Source organism: Phyllostomus discolor, chromosome 14 (genome assembly GCF_004126475.2).
Source record: "Phyllostomus discolor isolate MPI-MPIP mPhyDis1 chromosome 14, mPhyDis1.pri.v3, whole genome shotgun sequence".
Lineage (NCBI taxonomy): Eukaryota > Metazoa > Chordata > Mammalia > Chiroptera > Phyllostomidae > Phyllostomus > Phyllostomus discolor.
This window is the reverse complement of record NC_040916.2, coordinates 3,740,836-3,760,719: the sequence shown is the minus strand read 5'-3', so window position 1 is coordinate 3,760,719 and position 19,884 is coordinate 3,740,836. Positions and strand designations below refer to the sequence as shown.

Genomic DNA, 19,884 nt, shown 5'->3' with positions numbered 1-19,884 from the left:
TGGGTGTGGTAATTGTCCCTCCTGCTTATAATCACCTCAGGTGGGGCAGGTAAAGTTACCTGGGCTGCCCTGTGGTATCCAGGGAGCTGGCCAAGGCAGGTACCTGAGCGCCAGCTGGAGCACTTGGTGTACGTGCAGGCCACCCCCCTCACGTTCCTCCTGAGCTCCATGTGGGAAAATGTGCTGCAGGTCAAGGGAGCGGCCTTCCTGACCACCTGTTCTGTGGGCATGGGTGTCTTCTCCCTACAGGTGACCGTGTGCTGGGTGGACGAGGCCGGAGCCGGTTCCACGCACTGCCTCTCCCCACAGGCTGAGCATGCTGGGGTTCGCACCTACTTCTTCAGTGCTGAGAGCCCTGAGGAGCAGGAGGCCTGGATCCAGGCCATGGGGGAGGCAGCCCGAGTGCAGATCCCCCCAGCCCAGAAGTCCGTGCCCCAAGCTGTGCGTCACAAGTGAGTGCCAGGGTCTGGGCCCGGGGGTGGGGAGTGCTAGGGGAAAAGGAAGAAGCAGGCAGTGCTGCGCTCTGTGCCGTCACTGAACCCAGTGTGCTGTCCTGAACCGCTGAGAGCGTGTCTGGCTGAGTGATTTCAGACCTGGTATTCTCTTCCCCTGACCGCTCTTCGTCTTCTCTCCGAGCTGGCAGAGCCCCAGAGAGAAGCCAGGTTCCATGGGGGCCTGGCCAGGAGCCCAGGGCCGGGGTCATTTGCTCACTTTGTCTTGGCTGTGCATGTTAAGCACACAGCCTTTGGAGGCAGGTGGACTCAGGTTTAACTCCCAACTTGGTCACTTGCCCCGGTGCCACCTCAGTGTGACTTAACCGCCATGAACCTGAGTTTCCTTTCCTCAAAGATAGCAATTACGATCCTGACTCACAGGTCGTTGTGAGGACTAAACAGTATGTAGTAAAATGCTTGCTATGTCATAAATGCTCAGTGCGTGGCTGTGCCCAGCACTCCCTCGTCCGCGTCTGGGGGTCTGTCTCTGCTTGAACTGGGAGCTGAGTATCGAGTTAGACATTGAAGGGGTTTCTAACGGGGATCCAGAAGGAGGTGTTAGAGTGTCAACTCCAAGTCTAGTCACATGTCTTAGAAATGTTTACCAAGCAAGGTCTCAGCAAGGACACTTGAAGATGTTGACTTTGAGAAACTATAGGGAGAATACCTTCATGAGATTCCACTTTTGTTTCACCCGAGAGGCATATTTCCAGAAGGCTGCTCATTCGCTTCATAAATATTTACTCTAAAGGGAAATGTATAGGGTACTCTGTGAGGTCTAGGAAAACTAGGGAGCAAAATTCTGACATGATCCTGCCTCACGGAGCTGATGTTCCAACAAAAACTTTGTCCTGGGAGAAGCTTGGTTTTGAGAAGGGAACTAGCATGTTTCTATGTCTGTGAAGTTTGAGGCACCGTCCCCTGTCTGGTGTCTGCCGTGTTTGACCCCAGAGCGGTCCAGGGAAGGGAGGCATCATTATCCCCGTCCTTGCTGTCGAGGAGCCCTGGGCTCATGGAAGGTGAGGAGCTTTCTGTGGGAGAGAGGGCTGACCTGTGACAAGCCTCTGGAGCTGGGACATCAAGGACGGTTGGTGTTGTGAAACCTTAGTGCAGTGTCTGCCAAGTTTGGGGGCTGTATCAGGGACAGGCTGCAGAGGAGATCTGGGCTGGGTGAGGCTAGTCTTGGCCACAGCTTGAAGGCTGGGCTAACGGCAGGTCAGCTGAAGGGAGTGGAGCGACCCGTGGGAGGAGACCTGGAGGGCAGAATGAGCGTGCCATGCATAGGCAGAATCTGATGACTTTTTATAATAACTGGGAAACAGAACCGAGATGTATTAAATTCTGTTCCTACTGCTACCTTTCTGCCCAAACTTCTTTGCTCCTTTCTCCCTCCCAGTGTACCACCCCCTACCCAACTCCGTGCTGGGCTGGAGTCACTTACAACATCTCCCTTGCCACCCTGCAGCCAGGAGAAGCCAGACTCAGAAAACATCCCACCCAGCAAACACCTCCACCAGCCACCTCACAACAGCCTCCCCAAGCCTGAGCCGGAGGCCAAGACTCGAGGGGAGGGGGATGGCCGAGGCTGTGAGAAGGCAGAGAGGAGGCCTGAGAGGCCCGAAGTCCAGGGTGAGCCTCTGGTGAAAGTCAATGGCATCCAGGCTGGACTGGAACCAGCCTCAGAACCAGGCAGCCCTTACCCTGAGGGCCCAAGGGTCCCAGGGGGCAGGGAGCGGCCCACCCAGCCCAACGGCTGGCAGTATAGCTCCCCAAGCCGACCAGGGAGCACAGCTTTCCCGCCTCAGGACTCGGAGAGTGGGGGACACCGGCCAAGCTTCACCCCACACGCGAACCCTGACAAGATTGCCCAGCGCAAGAGCTCCATGAACCAGCTTCAGCAGTGGGTGAACCTGCGTCGGGGGGGTGCTCCCACCTGAAGACCTTCGGAGGTGAGGCCTGGGGTAAAGCTGGGGTGTTGTCATAACTAAGACTGGGGGAAGGGCTGTAACATGAGAGGCACCCCAGTTGGAAACCTTCTGGAAGCTAGACTGTTGGGAAACCAAGAAAACCCCAGGACTCCCAGCTTGCCCCGATCCTTTCCTGCCCTGTGGCTCTCTCTGCCCTTGATTTTGCTTCCTCCAGAGGGAGGAACAGAGTGCCCAGTGTCTCTCCACAAGGGTGCTGGGTGGCCCCGGAAACAGGCCGGCGATCCTAGGGAGGGGCCTTAAAGTTGTTTCAGTCAGACATCTGTCCGTCTGAGCTTCCACCCTCTTACAAACAACATCCTCTGTTCCCGTGTTTCTGCTAAGAGGAGACTCACTGATCCACTGCCAAGCCAACTCCATTTTTGAATGGCTCTAGTTGTTTGAAAGCCAATGTTTATAGGCAGTTTTTAAAAAGAGAAAAGAAGGAAAATGTTGCCACTCACTGATCCTAGTTCTGCCCTCTGTACCAATCTCCTCCTTTATCTGGTGACTCTGGCCTTCAGACATCTGAAGGGACTTCCTGGGCCCTGGGGTCTGGGCAGCTCAGAACTGCAGGTAACAGCCTCGGGCAGGCTGTTCACTGCCCGCAGTCCGGTGCCCAGGGCCTCCGGCCTGCCCGGGTGGAGTGCAGGGGAGTGCCTCCCTTCATAGGAGCCCCATAAGATCAGGGAAGCCACCGTTTGTCCCCCCTCTGCACCTTTCCCCCAGGTGTCCGGCACTCTTGCTTTCTTCTGTTTACCTCTCTGGGCAGGATCTGATAAATCGGTTCACAATGAGATAGAGATGGCTAATAAGGCTTAAAGTTTCTCCCTGGGGGTATTTCATGTTAAAGAGGCAAAGATGGAAGCTCTGACTGGTGGACTTTTGGGCCTCAGGGAGCTGGTTGAAGGAGGAGCTCTGAGAATGGCTCTTCCAGGAACCTCTGGAAACAAACCTGTTTCTCTGTGTGCTCACGAGGCCACTCCAGGCTGGGGGACTCCGAGGTGGGACTGGGGCCCCAAGGAGGGGTGGGGACATGCCCACTCTGCCCAGCTCCTTACACTGTTCTCTCTCCCAGTCCCTCTAGGTTCTACCCCATGTCCCGCAGGGCCCCCGAGTATTATGGCCCCTACTCCTCCCAGTACCCCGACGATTACCAGTACTACCCACCAGGCGTGCGGCCGGACAGCATCTGCTCCATGCCTGCCTATGACCGGATCAGCCCTCCCTGGGCCCTGGAGGACAAGCGCCACTCCTTCCGCAACGGGTGCGGGTGGAAGGAGCCTGCCAGCTATGGACGGCAGGACGGCACCGTCTGGATCCCCAGCCCCTCCCGGCAGCTGGTCTATTTCGATGAGTTGGATGCCGCCTCTGGCTCCCTGCGCCGCCTGTCCTTGCGGTCCCACTCTGTGCCCCGCTCGCCCAGCCAGGGCTCCTACAGCCGCACCCGCATTTACTCCCCGGTCCGCTCACCCAGTGCCCGTTTTGAGCGGCTGCCACCTCGCAGTGAGGACATCTATGCTGACCCCACTGCCTACGTGATGAGGCGATCCATCAGCTCTCCCAAGGTGAGCCCCTACCTTCCTCATCCCCTGAAGTCCCCTCCTTCCCCATCCCCCAAGGTCTCAGCCCATCTGCTGAGAAGAGGTGGAAGTGCGGCAGCATCTAGGCCATGGGGACACTGGGCTGTATGTCGATACAGCCAGCAGCACTGCCCAGGGAGCCACTGGTCCTGTGGTCCCGCCCCCAGGAGAGCGGCCCTCGGGCCTTGCTTTGCCCACCATGTAGGAACCTTGCTTTCTGTGCCCATCGCCAGATTATGCCAAGAACCTTAATTCTATATGAGAGCAGAGAAGAATCTGTTTTCTTGAGGCCCTGAACAGATCACTGCTAGGATATTGCACTGGATAAATGCTGTCCGTTTCAGTCTGGAGTCTGCTCTGGGACAGGATACAAATATCCCTAACCTTGAACTTCTGTTGGTGGGGAAGTCCGTGTCCCAGCCGGACCCCCTCACCTCTCCAATTCCCTTTCTCTTCCAGTATGATTACCTGGGAGACAGGCGGCCAGTCCCTGCAGGACTGTACCCCTACAACTACCCACCACCCCCCACGGTCCACGATAAGATGGTACGTCCTCTCCTCCCCAACCACAGCCCCTCAGCACCTCTGCTCCCAGGGAGGGCCTCTGGGCCCAATCCATGGCCCGTCTGGTTTTTAGTCACCTCTGGATACCTCCTTCCTCCTGGCCAGGACTCTAACCCCAACAGAGTTTGGTGCCAGTTACCCCTTCTCTGTGACACAGGGCAGAGAAGCAAGGACAAGAGCTGGAAGCACTTAATGTCCTGCCCCTCTGGACCTCAGGACAATCCTGCAGCATGCCGAGGGGCCTGCACAGGGCCTCAGGTCACGGGCTGGGAAGAAAGTCAGGCCAGAGCTCCCAACAGCAGGCATGGTCTAGCCTTTCCCCCTATGCTTCCGGTTTGTCCAGCCTGCAATGCCACTTTGGGGAAGGAGTCAGTGGCAGGACTGAGGAGGAAAAGATTTTCCATATTGTATTTTTTTCTTTTCCTCTCCCTCTCTACTGTGTTTCTTCCTGGAATTTGTTCTCTTGAGAATTTTTATCTCCACCTGGAGAACTAGAGGCAGATGCCCCACTTGAGGAGCTGGGGAGACCCCCTGGAGCCCACAGGCGGAGTCCTTGTGCCAAAGGCCTGGTGCTGGCCCCTCTCCCTGCACAGCTCCCAGGGCCCAGGTGCAGGAGACCTTGGCCGGTGGGGCGGGCTGCCCTCAGTCCCCTCTCTCATCCTCCCCTGCCAGGGCCCAACTCCAGCCTTGACACACGGTAAATGCACCCATCCAGAAACAACAGATTTTCCCAGAAAACTTGAAACGCCTGCAGGGGTTGCTGACCAGGTTGCTTCAGTGGTGCCTCGCTCACGGGGGGAGGGCCAGGCCAACCAGGGAGCCTCGGAGTCGGGGCCCAAGTGTGTCTCCGGTGGAGGCCGCTCTGGGTGGTCCCACCCCTCACCCCCACCCACCCTTCCCCAGAACTCCTCCAGGACAGAGAGGTGCTCTTCCTTGCCCAGCTGACTCTTAACTGCTTTGCTTCCTTTTTATTGTTTTCTTTTGTCCTGTTCCTGTTTGTGTGTGTTGCCGTTGGGCCTCGGGCTCTCCGGGTAGGATGAACTTTTAGACCTTCAGTTGCAAAGAAACCTAGAGTATTTGGATCAGCAGGTAGGCAGAGCTGGTGCTCCATCGCCACCCCCTGCTCCTGCCCTGCCTCCTCGCTTCCCACCTCCTTCCCACCCCCTCATCGACCATTCATTTGACAACCTTTGTTGGCACTACCGGGACACAACAAAGTGGCTTATATTTTGATTTGCACCTTCACACCCCTTGTCTCCAAAGCTCTTTAGGGCAGCCGGGAGTTTCTCTGGGGGGGGGGGGGGATATAAACAACCACATGCCACATGCATAATTAATGCTACCTCTTGTGTGTTAGGCCTACATGGAAATGGCCCCAAGGGACAGGCAGGAATTTGCATCTTTGCCGGAGACAGTGGCAGAGATGAGAGGGAGCTTCTTGCTTGGACCTTCAGTGCTAGGATTTTGTTAAGCACAAATCTGGGAGATTATCCTATCATACGCCACAGGTTCTTGCTAAACTCCACAGTTTGTAAACTGAGGACTGCACACCTGTGCAGCACCCTGTGACTTTAGACAGGCCGGGGTCAACATGCTGGGCATTTATGTGAGCACATACACCTATGTTCAGATCTGCTCTACAGATCATGGGGGCCCTGGCCACGCACACACTGCCCTGGGGGGCGGCCTGGGGTGGTGGTGAAAATCATGCCAGTAATGATAACAATGGCAGCAGCTGCCGTAATGGGGTGCCTCCTCCCTGCTCCATACCATTCTAAGCACTTTACAGAACCTAACTCATTTAATCTTTATAACAACCCTGCAAGGTGGGCACTTTGATTATCCCCATTTTATAACTGATAAAATGAAAGCACAGAGAGGTTAGGAAACATGCCAAGGGCACACAGCCAGTGTGTGGCAGAGCTTGGAATATGATTCTGAGCTTTTGACCTAGTTTACAGCTAAGGAAGCATCTAATATATGAAGAAGCTGGGGTCAGGCCTCATCAGGATGGTTTTGTGCTCTCAAAGTTGTAGAAAGCACCATGAATATGAAATCAGAGGATTTGGCTGTGACTGTTGGTGATACTAGTTGCAGGCCACGTGACCAGCATCTCACTGGGCCTCCCTGTCTTTGTGCATTCATCCTCGTGATGAACTTGGGCACTGGAGGCACTGATATCTGTATTTTAATCAACAGGGAAGGCACCCAGCCCTCAGGGTACTGCAGTTTAATTCCAGAAAGCAGCGTGTGTTATCCAGTCCATGCGGGCGTCTGGTTGAGGACGCTAGTCCCGAGCAGGCCTGGATGCACCAGCCCCCTCCCCTGCTCCAACGGGAGCAGGCTCTGCTGTGCTGGCCAGTGGTGAGGGGCGGGGCTCTGTGCCCACGGCCTCTGGGCAGGCTTTTCTCCCTGTGGCCCACTCACAGTGCCTGGCTGGTCCTCTGTTCAGACGAGATCAGGTGTGTTTAGGGTGGTATGGCCATAGACAGGCCAGGTATTCAATTCAGACCGCAGTGACTTTTCTTGGGCTTCTGTCCCCCCAGAGGAGTGAGGCCCTTAGGCTGGGATCTTCAGAAATAACCTCTCAGAGGATCTCCTCCTAGGTAAATAGATATTCTAGATATTCTTGAAAGGCAGTTTTATATGATAAGAGTCCAGAACATAAAGTCAGACATGGCACTTTAAAATGGCTCTGCCATTTACAAGAAATTTGTTTTCAATCTTGAAAATATCACTTAGATTCTCTGGGCCTTTGTTTTCTCAATTATAAAATGGACACTGTGGAGCCTGCCCTCTCTACCTCACAGGCGTGTTGGGAGACTCAAACAAGAATGACAGCATTTTGTCAGACACTGGCAACGAGTGGTAACTGCTGCTATGGTTATTCTATTGTTCTTTTTCTTCCAGAACTCAATTTAAAGTATTAACTGAGCACCTTTACTATGCGTAAGGCACTAGGCCAGATGCTTTTGCACAAGATCTCTAACATTTTGGAGAGACAGAAGATGGTACACAGGAATTCTTCTATGGACAGGACCCACGTGGACTGGAAGATCCCCAAAGCCATGTCAGGGGTGGGAGCAAGCCAGGGACAGAACAGGAAGAGAAAAGAGCCTGCTTCTCTCCTTTATCACTTTAGATCCACTGGGTGGGGAAAGCATGAGATCGGGGGGGTACAGGAAGAGCCTGGGCCTCCCCTGCCCTCTCACAGGCTGATGTGTTGGTAGACCTGCCTTGTTTTCCATCCGTACATACACCATACACACACACACATCACACACGGGACACAGGTTGGACACACAGGCAGCAGATGGAAGCATACACACATATGCACCACCATACACAGTAAACACAATCTTACACAGGCCCCAAGAAGACAGGGATCAATTTGAGTTTCGATCCTTACAGAAAATGCAGTTGATGTCCTGTTGACTTCTAACTATTTCACAAAGACTCAACCTCACATCATAACTGCTCTTTTGAAAGCCTCTTAAATGACATTATATACCATAGAAAAGTTTTTGATGAGGCTATCGAGATAGAAAAACCAGATCCTAGGACAGAAAGTCTTTTAAAATGCTATAGACCCTGCAGATGGGAGTGGACAGGCACCCCTCGCCATATCCATGGCATGTGGAAAGGAAGTAAGGCCGCATTTGGATTGCCACCTGAACAGGACAGGGAAATGCATGTGGGTCCAGTGAAGACTGGAAAGACAAGGGCAAAAAAACCCGTGGGGTCTCCTGAAATGTGAACCCAGAAGGTCTGCCCTAAGGTGACCCTGTCCCTTCCCTTACTCGCTTCTCCTCCCCAAAAAGCTTTTCTTGCACGACCCCTTCTGCTGCCTGTTTCTGCAGATGAATAGAGTTAAAGGGACATAGAGCCAAGGATATTCCCTAATATGTTCACTCTCGGATGCTGTCACATTGGAACCAGTGGGGGAAATGATGGCATTTCTGGTTGATTTGGTTGGCTTGTCCCCCCATTTCCCTCCCTCCTCCTCTCCCTCCTTCCCTCCCTCACCTTTCTTTCTTTCTCTGTCTTTTTTGTTTGGCAAATAGTCTTTCCCCCCCATGTTCCTAATGATCCTTGAAACATAACGTGTTGGGAGAGCAGTGTTCCAATATCTGGTGTCCCTTTAACATGGCTTGCTTGTTTTGGCCTCCTTATTTGCTCCCTAGCGTCATCCAAGATCGGCATGGATGCTACCAGCCCAGCTCTGGAAACCGTGTTTAGCAATCCTTTCTACTCTAGAGCCAAGAGGTGGGCAGGGGTTGGGGAGAGAGACCTGTGCCTATGTGTTTGGGAAGGCCCATCCAAAGAGGAAGGCCCATCCAAAGAGCAGGTCCCAGCTGTTCTTTTTCTGTTGTTTCATTTAGTTCAAATTTTGGGAGACTGGTGTTTGAGATGGCCTGTGTGGCCTTTGACCAAAGCAGTGTGAGAAATGAGCGCTGGGGCAAGGAGATGATGACCTTGGCCAATGTGGATGAGACCCACAATACTCAGGCACCCTGGGGAAGCGTCCTTGGGCTGGGGCCTCTTCAGAGCTGTGAGCTAGGGCACAGTGGCCTCCCAGCTTCCTTCTGTGTCCTTTCCTCAAGGGCAGCTTCAGTGCTGGTCCTGAGATGGAGTTCACAAAGGGAAAGCAATGGGTAAGGCCAAGGAGAGGTTGCTGCAGTCCCCAAGAGGAGTTGCCCTTTTCTGTATCCTGGAAAACAAGCACAGGGGGGCTTGGGGAAGATACCTGTGAGTCTGAGTTTGAATCATCCGTTCCTTCCTCTGCTGCAGATGAGTGAGAGTGAGACTCTCATCAGTATGGTGAACCGCATGGTGGAGAGCTCCTCCCCCAGGGCCCAGCTCTTCATGCAAGTAAGGCCTCTGCCTGGCAGCATGGTCCCTGTCAACACCATTTCAGCTGCTTGTGCATGGTCAAGTCAACCCATCTGGGACGGGGCTTACTCCACCCAACCCACTCATCTGCCAGGTCTCATCTCCCAGGCTCAGCCTGGTCTTCCTCCTTTAATTCAACCGTGTTTCCTCCATTCTTCGTGTTCATGGATAAACCCAAGGCCCATTTCCCAAACCATCAAAATAGCCAGCATCAACATCTCATGCCTGCCAGGGATCACAAGTCTGCTTTTTAATTGCCTAGGCCTTCCGCTTTTTATTTGGTGTCTTCTCCACAGACATTACTGGGGTTAAGGGCATGGGGGTGTGATATGGAACCATTCAACGCCAAAGGTGTGAAGAGAGTTCTGTGGCTACTGGATGTGTCATCAAGGGTAGGGAGCATGTACTGGACCCAGAGACACTTCTGAATTTGTACCAGTCCTGGTTTAAGCACAAGCCTGTGACAGGTGTCCTCTAGGTCAATAATTCTCAAACATTTCCACTGCTCATTCCATTCTCCCATGGCTTGTTCTCAAAAACAGCTGAAGGTTCACCGTTGTTCTCATGGTCATTGCCAGCAGGCTGTCAGGAGCTCTACACCTTTGGAATCCTTCTCAGCTGGAGATCCTAGAGCTCAGGGAAGGGGAGATACACAGCAGGAGCTGAGCAGCATCTCTGTCTCCACGGGCAGCCTAGGATAATTGGGATGGAGCTGAGACTGGGCCATCCCAGTTTGCTCAGCCAGGGCACGGAGAATTAGCTCATCTCAGGGCCCCAGATGGAAGCTACCGGAGGTGATGCACTGCAGTCTCTGGCAAAAAAGGATCAAAGGTGGTCACTTTCCCACCTCCACATGTCCTTCTGTCCCCTGCTGCAGTAACCGGCCTCCTGTTCCTGCAGGTCCCTCCGTACCCAGAAGTGTTCCGGGACAGCCTCCACACCTACAAGTTAAACGAGCAAGATACAGATGTAAGAGCAGCTCTCCTGCTCCCTCTGTGCACTCTAGCCCCTCCCGCTGTTGTCCTCATCCTTGCGCTCCTCCATGGGGCCTCTCCTCCTCATGGCTCATCATGCATTTGATCCCTGTCCTTTCTCACTGCAAAGACAGTTCTGCCTGTCCCACCTCACCTCCTTGTCTCACTCTCCCCACTCATCGCTGCCTCCCGCGCTGGCTGTGTGTTTCCCCACTGAGCTCTAGGACTCTTGTTTCTGGCAGTGGGATCTGCTTATTGCAGGAACACAGACTTTGTCAGGAGGTCAGTGGTAGTCCCTAGGTAACTGGAAAGAACATGGCCGTGCCCTTGCCTTCAGGGTGCTTCAGAGCAGTGGCAGACACTAGGTGGCAGCATACGATTCCTAGGCTGAACAGCCCACCGTAGGTTCTGCAGGAGTGCGAGGTAGTGAGACCTTGTGGGTCGGGGTCAGGGACAAAACAGGTAGCATGTGGGCTGGTCCTGAACTAAAGGCCCAGAGGGCAAGAGCATTTCAGTGGAAAGGAGCCACAGGGTGTTTGAAGGACGGCATGGATAAAGGTGTGCACGTAGGAAAACACAAGTCTTCCCCAAAGAGAAGTTTGGCCTGACCAGCCCTCCCCTGCCCCCCATCACCACTGGGCTTGCCTGGGCAGCAGATCTGCCCAGCAGGCCCGGGAGAGGTTCCATCTAGGTGAGGACCAGACCCCTGAGGGACCCCAGCATCAGCCATCCTGAAGTGCTGGGTAGAGGAGAGAAGGGGAGAGCACATCATGTGGGACTGTGCAACCAGTTTACATTGTTCACTGGTTTTCTGAGACTGTGGCCCAAACACCGCACCCTACCTACCCCTTGAGTCCATACCCACCTAGGAGGCCTGGAAGGCCAGGCCACACTGTCTCCCCAGCCCTCGCGGATTGGAAGCCCTAGGAGGACAGAATGCAGGAGCTTAATGTCTGGCTTTCAGCCCTCTCTTCTCTCCATGCTGACTCACTTCCTCAGAAAATAAACATACCGCCCCTCCCAGTGGGTACTTGGGAGTCTCCCAAGGTAAAGACCGTCTTCCTGTTCCCAGGAATTTCCAAAGTCAAGGTGAAGGGCTAGGGTTTCTCAGCAGGGGGAAGGAGGAGGTATCCAGAGGCCGGGCCCTGCCAATCCAAGTCTCAGGTCCCCATCAACTGTGTCCTTCACCCCCTTCTCTCTCCCTTCCTGTCCCCCACTCCCTTGGAACCCCAGAAGTTGCTGGGCAAATTGTGTGAGCAGAACAAGGTGGTGAGGGAGCAGGACCGGCTGGTGCAGCAGCTCCGTGCTGAGAAGGTAGGAGCCAAGGGGCAGCCTCGAGTGGGGGAACACGGGGGAGGGGGGCTGGCACGGAGGAGGTGTGGGCTGCTGTCTCCACCCTGACTAAACTGACAGGGCTTTGCCTTCTTTGAACTTGTGTCCTGTGCTTAGTCAGACCTGCTGACGCTCTCCTGGGGAGGCTCAGGCAGTGTGAGGATAACCTCTGTTCTGCCTGATTGAACCTCGAGGGCTCCAGCCTGTGTTGCTAACAGTCCCGGAGAGGAGATCTCAGGACTGCTCATAGCCATTGCCCTGCCTTTCTTCAGGAGAGCCTGGAAAGCGCTTTGATGGGGACCCACCAGGAGCTGGAGATGTTTGGAAGCCAGCCCGCCTACCCAGAGAAGCTGCTGCACAAGAAGGAGTCGCTGCAGAACCAGCTCATCCACATACGGGTGGAGCTCTCTCAGGCCACAACGGTAACCGAGTGCCGGGTCTGCACCCATCGGGAGAGCCTCCCTCCCAGGTGGTGCTCCCCTAACCCAATTCTCCTTGGAGGGACAGAGCAGGGTGCTCCTCCGGGAGGGACAGAGAAAACAAAGACTTGAGCAGTGCCTTGCAAAGAGACAGCCAGCACGCCAGCCTGCTTGTTCCAGGGTCTCCATGAACATTAGTGAATTTCCCACCAACTATAACTGCACCAGGATTTGTTCAGGATGGTGTAGAATCAGGGCCACTCATTTCCTCGGCTGCTCTGATACCTTTGCTGCCCACCTCTGCCTTCTCTCCTGGAAACCCAGGACACTGGCAGCAATGCTGATGTTCTGGTCATGTCCTGTTGGGCACAGGGAGACCCTCCAGTACTGACGGCCTGGGTAATAGCTGTAGGAACAGCAGCCAAAGCCCCAGGAAAGCATGGCCCAGGAAGGAGAGCAAGCCCCTCCCTCCATCTCCTTCCCTCTTGTCCTCCACTTTCAACTGCTGGATCTCAGAGGACAGGAGTGTGAGGGAGTGATGTTTCCTACGCCCTCCTACCCACATATCTGGAGGGAATGGCATGTCCTCTCTATTTCGGTTTGTAGCGGGTGGGCTGGGGCACCTCCTGTGAGGCTGGTGTTTGGCTGTCATTAGAATGCCTCAGCCCTGCACACTCTCCTTGGGGCCCTCTGTGCCCTCCTTCCAGACCTGCCAGATGGCAAGCGCGTGGCCCCAGGCCCAATAGCAGGATGAGGAGAAATGCTGGGGATGGCCGCTGTCTCAGCAAACCCTCCCCCTTGTAGGCCCTGACCAACAGCACTGTGGAGTATGAGAGCCTTGAGTCGGAGGTCTCTGCCCTGCATGACGACCTCTGGGAACAGCTCAATTTGGACGTCCAGGTGAAGAGGGCCCTGGGCAGGTGGGGGTTGGCGTGTGCTTTGGGTCTTTCTTCCCTGTGCTTTGGCCAAAAGAGACCAGGATGGCTTCCTTTCTTGCTTTATAGATTTCAGATTTAAGATGAGGAGTTAGTTCTAAGACAAAAGACAAGTTCAGAGCCACTAAAAGCAGATGCTAAATTTCAAGATGAAAATAATGTGGGTTTTTCATTTCCAAGAAATCACAGGGGATGGAGTCAAGTAGAAGCATCGGAACTTCAGTAAGATGTCAGGAGTTTCATGACTGGAAGAATTTAACAAACATATAAATACAGGATAAATACGAATCTCTCAGGACATCAGAAGAGTAGTCAGCACAGAAGCGATGCACTCGGGTGTTTTAAGATAGGAAGAGGCTTTCCTTTCTTCTGGAACTGGTTCGAAACACTCTGTTTGCAGGGAGCAGGCTGGACACACTGACCTTGGAGAATCTTGTTCTTTGCCTCCCTCTGTCTTGTCTCTACCCAGCACACACACCCCATGCCTCCTCTCTGGCTAGTGTTGCAAGCCCTGTTTCTGTGGTGCAGTTGGAACCCTGGTTTCCCAGGTTTCCCTCCTGTTTCCCTCCTGGTAACAACACTTTCCACACCAGCCTTGCAGCTGGTTAGGTGAGGGGGAGGTAAAGACCCCCCCTGGTCCAGAGGATCCAAACGTCGCCATGGTCTGCGGGAAGATTTCAGGAGGTAGGGTAGTGTTGTGATCAGGAGCACCAGCTCTTGGAACAAAAAGACCCCAGTTCAGATGCTGGCCTTACAACAGATGGTTGGACCTGAGTCCCTTTATCTCTGAAGTAGGGACAGCTGCTGCCCTCGCCTCATAGACTTGTGAGCCAAAAGGGGTTAGTCAAAGCACTTAACACAGTGCCTGGTATGGGGGAGCTAAATAAGTAGTGGCTATTAGTTTTCAAAGAGTGAGTCCTGTAACTGAATATAATTCATGAGTATTTAGGCATATGTTGGGTATGGATATTACAGAAGAACTGTTTGGATATGAAGAAAAACAGGAAACTGGAATCTCTTACCCCTGGAAAATAGGCTCCATAAAACCTTCATATAAAGGGGTCTTCACTCCAAGACCACCCTGGCCTCCCCTGGAGGGGCTCTGAGGGGCAAGTCCTTACTCTCTTTTGGTCCTGAGTCCTCAGGTCTACCTAAAGGGGCTCTTTCCTGTGATGACTCATTATTAATGCACAGCTTTGTTTTAGAGAGGCTGCCTATGAGAAAGAGAAATGTGCTGGAGGGGTTTGTGTGCTGGAGGCTGTGTGTGTGTAATTGTTTGCTGGAGGTGTGTGTTTATTTATATCCGTTTGCACGCATAGGGCTCCTGTTACCTCTGGTTTAAGGGATGCAGGGAAAGGGCTGGGACACTCCTCAGCAGTCACTTCCTTTGACCTGCTCTGTGGCTGTTTCAGAATGAGGTGCTCAACCGGCAGATCCAGAAGGAGATCTGGAGGATCCAGGACGTGATGGAGGGGCTCAGGAAGAATAATCCGTCTCGGGGCACAGATACGGCCAAGCACAGAGGTGGGCACCTCCCCACCAGCCTCTTGGGCCTCTGTCTTCACCAGAAACACTGCGGCACCCAAAACCAGTCAGGGCCTTGCCAGGGCTCTGGAATCTTCCTTCCCCTGGGCCCTGGGATGGTGGGTGGGACTCCCTTACCCCTTGTCCCAGAACAGACCACACATACCACTCAGAGATGCTGTTGGCTCTGGTACACTAGATCCCTCCCTAGAAAAGGTCAAAGAGCACCTTGGCCTTTCTAGCCACTAAGCCCACAGATCCCTGGTGGTCTGAGACCTCTTCCTCGGGGTCTCCCTTCAGCCTTGGGACTTGGGGCTGGCTTTTTTTGACATCTTTAGGAGACCGTATTCTTCCATCATCTTCCCCGGTGCAGTACACTCCCCAGCCTGTGAGCCAGCCCTTATAGGAAGCCCCTTTGGCTGGCCTGGGTGGCCCCGAGACACTAAGCCCTCCCTTCCAGTCCTTGGGTCCTTCCCTGCCTCCTTCACCTCCCTAGCCCATCCATACTCCAAGCCCCCCTCCTACCCCATGCCTCATCTTTTTCCTCTTGTTTTCCCCAAGGAGGACTTGGCCCCTCGGCCACCTACAGCTCCAACAGCCCTGCCAGCCCTCTCAGCTCCGCCAGCCTCACCAGCCCCCTGAGCCCCTTTTCACTGGTGTCTGGCTCTCAAGGGTCCCCCACCAAGTCTGGGTCCAATGAGGTAAGCTGAGAAAATGGAGTAGAAGATAGTTGGGGCGGGGGGGGGGGGGAGGATCAGGTCCGCATCTGCCTGAAACTGCAAATTCTTGCCCATCTCCTCCCCAGAGGCCTCCAGGCCTCGTGCTGTGGCACTGTCTAAGGTAGCCGTTCACCTCCAGTGTGTGACCTTCCCTCCAGATTTCTCCTTTACCTGCTCTCATCTTCATCTGCCATCTCTAGCTTCTTGTCAGGGAAGTCTCTCCAAGAGCACCAGCATAGGTAGCAAAGACACCGGACACTTTACAGGAATTTAAATCCAGGATTGCTCTGAGGAGTGAGAGGGTTGCAAGCTGGTGTAGGGAGCAGTCAGCTAGTCAGTCAATTGGCAAGTGTTCACTGAGGCCCTGCTGTGGGCGAGGGAGGCAGGACCCTCTAGAAAGACACCCAAACATCCCAAGGCCTCCACTCCGGGAGCCCAGTGTCCAGTGGGGACTGAGTCTGAAATACAGTGAACAGCCTCAGGAATGTGGCAGTGTGTGTGTTTCAATGCCCAGCCATGTGGTTCAGACCACAAATGCTGATCTTCCAAAGAGAGGGAGGAACTTGAACTGGGCCCTGGAACGTTGGGACAGGTAGAGGAACAAGCCATTGCAGGAGATGGGGGAAGCCCAGGTACAGGGGTGGGAAGGTGTCCAGGGTGATGGTGAAGCAATGAGGAGAGGACTTTGGAGAAACCCTGGGGAGTGACGGGGAGGGTACCCAGGTGGGCACTCGGTGGAGGAGAGCCTGGAGGCCAGGCAGAGAGTCAGCTCTGCAGCTGGAGCTCCGTTCATGCCATAGGTGGGAGTTTGGTGGCTCAGGGCCCCCGGGTCTCAGCGACGTTGTCTGCCTCTGCTAACACTCTTTTCTGCTCTCACAGTGGCTGCTCTTGCTCCTCCTAATGCTCTGGCTTCTCTCTGCCTCAGGAGCCCGGCCCACCACGGCCCCCCCTCCCCAAAGCCTACGTCCCCCTGGAGTCTCCTCCCACCGTGCCTCCACTCCCTAACGAGAGCCACTTCTGGCCATATCCCAACTCCCCTTCCTGGCACTGCGGTGGCGAGACAGCCAGGGGTCAGGTACCCAGCACCCTTGGGTCCTGGAGGGTAGGGTGGAGGGAACGGGGCCAAAGGCCAGGTGAGGGGGCAAGGCAGGATGCTGAATCTGCTGAACCATTTCTGCATCCCAGTACTAATTTCCCTACACCTGAGTTTCTGCTCGACCCTCTGTCTAGCTGGACTTGGGACTAAGGAAAGGACAGTTGAGACACTCACACAGGCCTTCTTTCCCCCTTTTGCTTTCTGTGGACAATGGGGAAATGAGTCTCTGCCCTACCCGAAGCCCAGGCTGGGAGGGGCCTTGCTCCAGGGGGTGGTATGACCCACCTCACCAGCATGACCAGCTGATGGGAACGATGGAACCCCACATACATACTGGTGCCATTCCAATTTCCTGCTCTTGTCCACCCCAGGCTCCAGTCCTCCCATGCTCTCTCTGTCTCTGCCTTGTCTGTGTCCTCTCTGAGTCTTACCAGTCCCTGGAGTATAATGATATAGGACCCTCTCTCCCCTGTTCTGGCCCCTTCTCTCGCCTGGATCCCTAGCGAAGATCCAGGAGAGGTTTGCAGTTAGGCTTGGAAGAGGTTGCACGGTGAGTAGACAGTCCTGTGCCTAAAGCTGGCAAACTCATGTTCTCACCTCAGCTACTGGCATGTATATAACCCCGAGGGTCTGCCCAGCAAGGTAGGAAGAGCAGGTAACAGCACCTCTGTTTTCCAGATGACGGAAGGTGGTCGGACTTACCTGTACTCTCTAGCTGGGCTAGAGTGGAGGTTTCTGACCTCTGGCCTAGGCTTCTTGGTCTATGTTCCTCACCGAGACTTAGGTTCTTCCACTGCACAATGGAGGGGGAAGGGTGGGGGTGCAAGGTCCTTTGTAGTCTCCTGATTCTGTGAGACACAAGCTAAGTGCCCCTTTTCTGCCCCCAGAATACTGGCACTGACGTTCACCTGGTCCTTTTGCTCAAGTCTTGGGTAGGATGCAGACAGAATCCTCAGAGACCCTTGGCCTTGTTGCCCTCTCCTTTCTGGCTCACAGAAAGTCCGTGCTTCTTTGTGCTTGCTAAGGAGACCCGTCAGGTTGAGGGACCACCTGGAGGTCCCCACGAAGGCCTTGCATTGGCCAGCCTAATGCCTCCCTGCCCCTGCATAGCTGACACACATAGAGTATCCCTGTCCCCCTTGTTTTCAAGGGTTTGCACACCAGCCATTGCTAAACAAAGAATGACCACTGGGGGCCCAATTCCTGGCGGTCACTTTAGCATTCAACCTCTTATTCTTTCTTCCCAGCCCAAGGCAAGCTATGAGCCAAGCAAAAAAGAGCCCCGCCAGACATCACCCCTGGACACCTCTAGAGACATCAGCCTTGTGCCCACCAGGCAAGAGGTGGAGGTCGAGAAGCAGGCAGCTCTCAACAAAGGTACTTCCTGACCCGTCTTCCCCTAGAAGGAAGGCTGAGGGTCAGAGAGGAGCCCAGGGAGGTGCTCACTCACTCCCAGAGAGAGTGCTTACCTGCCCAGGCCTTCCGTTTCCACGGGGGTGAGACTGAGCCTCTCTGAGAAGCAGGCTCCCCTGTCGCTCTGCCTTCCTCTCTCCCTGAGGCCCACTGGCTGCTCTGTCTCCCTGCAGTTGGCATTGTGCCCCCACGGACGAAGTCGCCCACTGATGAAGACGTGACCCCGGCAACGGTGGTGAGGAGGAATGCTAATAGGCTCACCAATGGTCTCTCTGCCCAGGTGAGTGCATACCTGCAGGCTGTGGGAGCTCGGGTGGGCCTGAGCCCGGCTGGTGGCCCCGGGGCCTCTGTGGGTCCACCCACCTGTCGCTACTGTTCAAGAAACCCAGGGCTGGAGGCAGAAGGCAGAACAAGCAGGAGGAGGGTAGCAGCCCTACCGGAGGAGGTCTTCTTCAAGGAGACGTGTCAAAGGACAAGGGATATGTGTACAACAATGATGAAAAATATTTAACAAAGTTATGATGACATGCCCGTGGTGAACTACAAATAGAGCAAAAACCAGTGGTCAGCGTGCAATGTGCCACCCAGAGCAGCACGTCAGTGCCTTGGTGTTGCTAGGAAGTGAGCAGGGCACCACGAACCTGGGAGCTTAAAGCAACAGAGGCTTTATTCTCTCACAGTCGTGGAGGCAGAGGCCTGCAGACAAGGTGCTGGCAGGGTCGGCTGCTCGGGAGGCTGTGAGGGAGAGCCCACTGCGCACCCCTCTCGCAGCTCACAGTTACCACTGCCAGTCCTTGGTGTCCTCTGACTCGCAGACACATCGCTCCAGCCTCTGCCTCCACCTCCACCGCACCTATTCCGTGTGTCTTCTTGTCTCCCCTAAGGATGCCCGTTATTGGTTTCAGGGTCCACTCTGATTCAGGATGACCGCATCTTGAGATCCTTTACTTAATTACACCTGCAAAGACCCTATTTCCTAATAAGATCACATTCTTAGGTACTGGGGGTCAGGACTTGGACAGGCCTTTTGGGGACTAGTTAATGTACTACAGGCAAGCTTCCCAGGGAAGGAAAATGTCAAGGCATTAGGGCAGATGGGAAAGCTAGGTGGAGGGCGCGGCACCTGTCAGAGCCCCGTCTCCCACTGCAGCAGGAGCGCCCCAAGAGTGCTGTGTTCCCCGGTGAGGGCAAGGTCAAGATGAGCGTGGAGGAGCAGATTGACCGCATGCGACGGCACCAGAGTGGCTCCATGAAGGAGAAGCGGAGAAGCCTGCAGCTCCCGGCCAGCCCGGCCCCCGACCCCAGCCCCCGGCCGGCCTACAAAGTGGTAAGCCCTCCCAGGCTCCCACAGGCCTGACACCTGCCAACACGGCCCACTCCCAGGGTGCGGCCAGCCTGGGCTGCAGCAGTCGGCTGTGGCCTGGGGTTTAGAGGAGGAGGGAACAGGGAGGGCCGAGCTGGGCACCCACGGGGATGGGGGACGCTTCTGCCCACTGGGAAGAAAAGATCCTGCAACAAGTATTTCCTTTTCTGTGTTTAAAGAAAAATAATTCATAGAAAGGAATGCCTTGATTGTTTTGGTTAAAACAGATAATAGAAAGTTCAGTTAATAGAGAATAGTATAAAACCCAGCACCCAGAAGTAGCCATCGCTTGTAAATGGCCCTAGAGCGCTTTCCGTGTGCTTGGCACGGGGCCCAGCATCCCGAAGACCCCCGTGGCGGCTGGGCAGTGCCTGGTGCCGCACAGGTCATGCACCCTCGTCGTGCTGCCTTGTTCAGTCCTTCCAGCAGCGCCGGCCCAGGGATTGTTACCCCTGTTTCAGAGGTGGGGAGACAAAGTCGTGGGAAATTAGGGGGGTCCTAGGCCACACAGCCAGTAAGTGCAGAGCTGGGGGGAGCCCAAGCCATCTGCCTGATTTTTCTTTTTTATTAAATATCTAAAATATTAAAAAACTATGACTCATAAGTCCTGA

General features: G+C 54.6%; 1 protein-coding gene across 1 annotated transcript in view; it reads left to right on the top strand.

Annotated features, from left to right (window-relative positions):
• PLEKHA6 (pleckstrin homology domain containing A6) overlaps positions 1-19,884 on the top strand; it is a 133,901-nt gene that overhangs the window by 106,130 nt on the left and 7,887 nt on the right. The window contains 13 exon segments of the mRNA XM_036015413.1: positions 310-452; positions 1,960-2,413; positions 2,415-2,443; positions 3,537-4,026; positions 10,399-10,467; positions 11,706-11,786; positions 12,077-12,226; positions 13,028-13,123; positions 14,571-14,682; positions 15,244-15,383; positions 17,745-17,874; positions 18,084-18,190; positions 19,064-19,237. Coding sequence (XP_035871306.1) covers positions 310-452; positions 1,960-2,413; positions 2,415-2,443; positions 3,537-4,026; positions 10,399-10,467; positions 11,706-11,786; positions 12,077-12,226; positions 13,028-13,123; positions 14,571-14,682; positions 15,244-15,383; positions 17,745-17,874; positions 18,084-18,190; positions 19,064-19,237 — 2,175 coding nt within the window.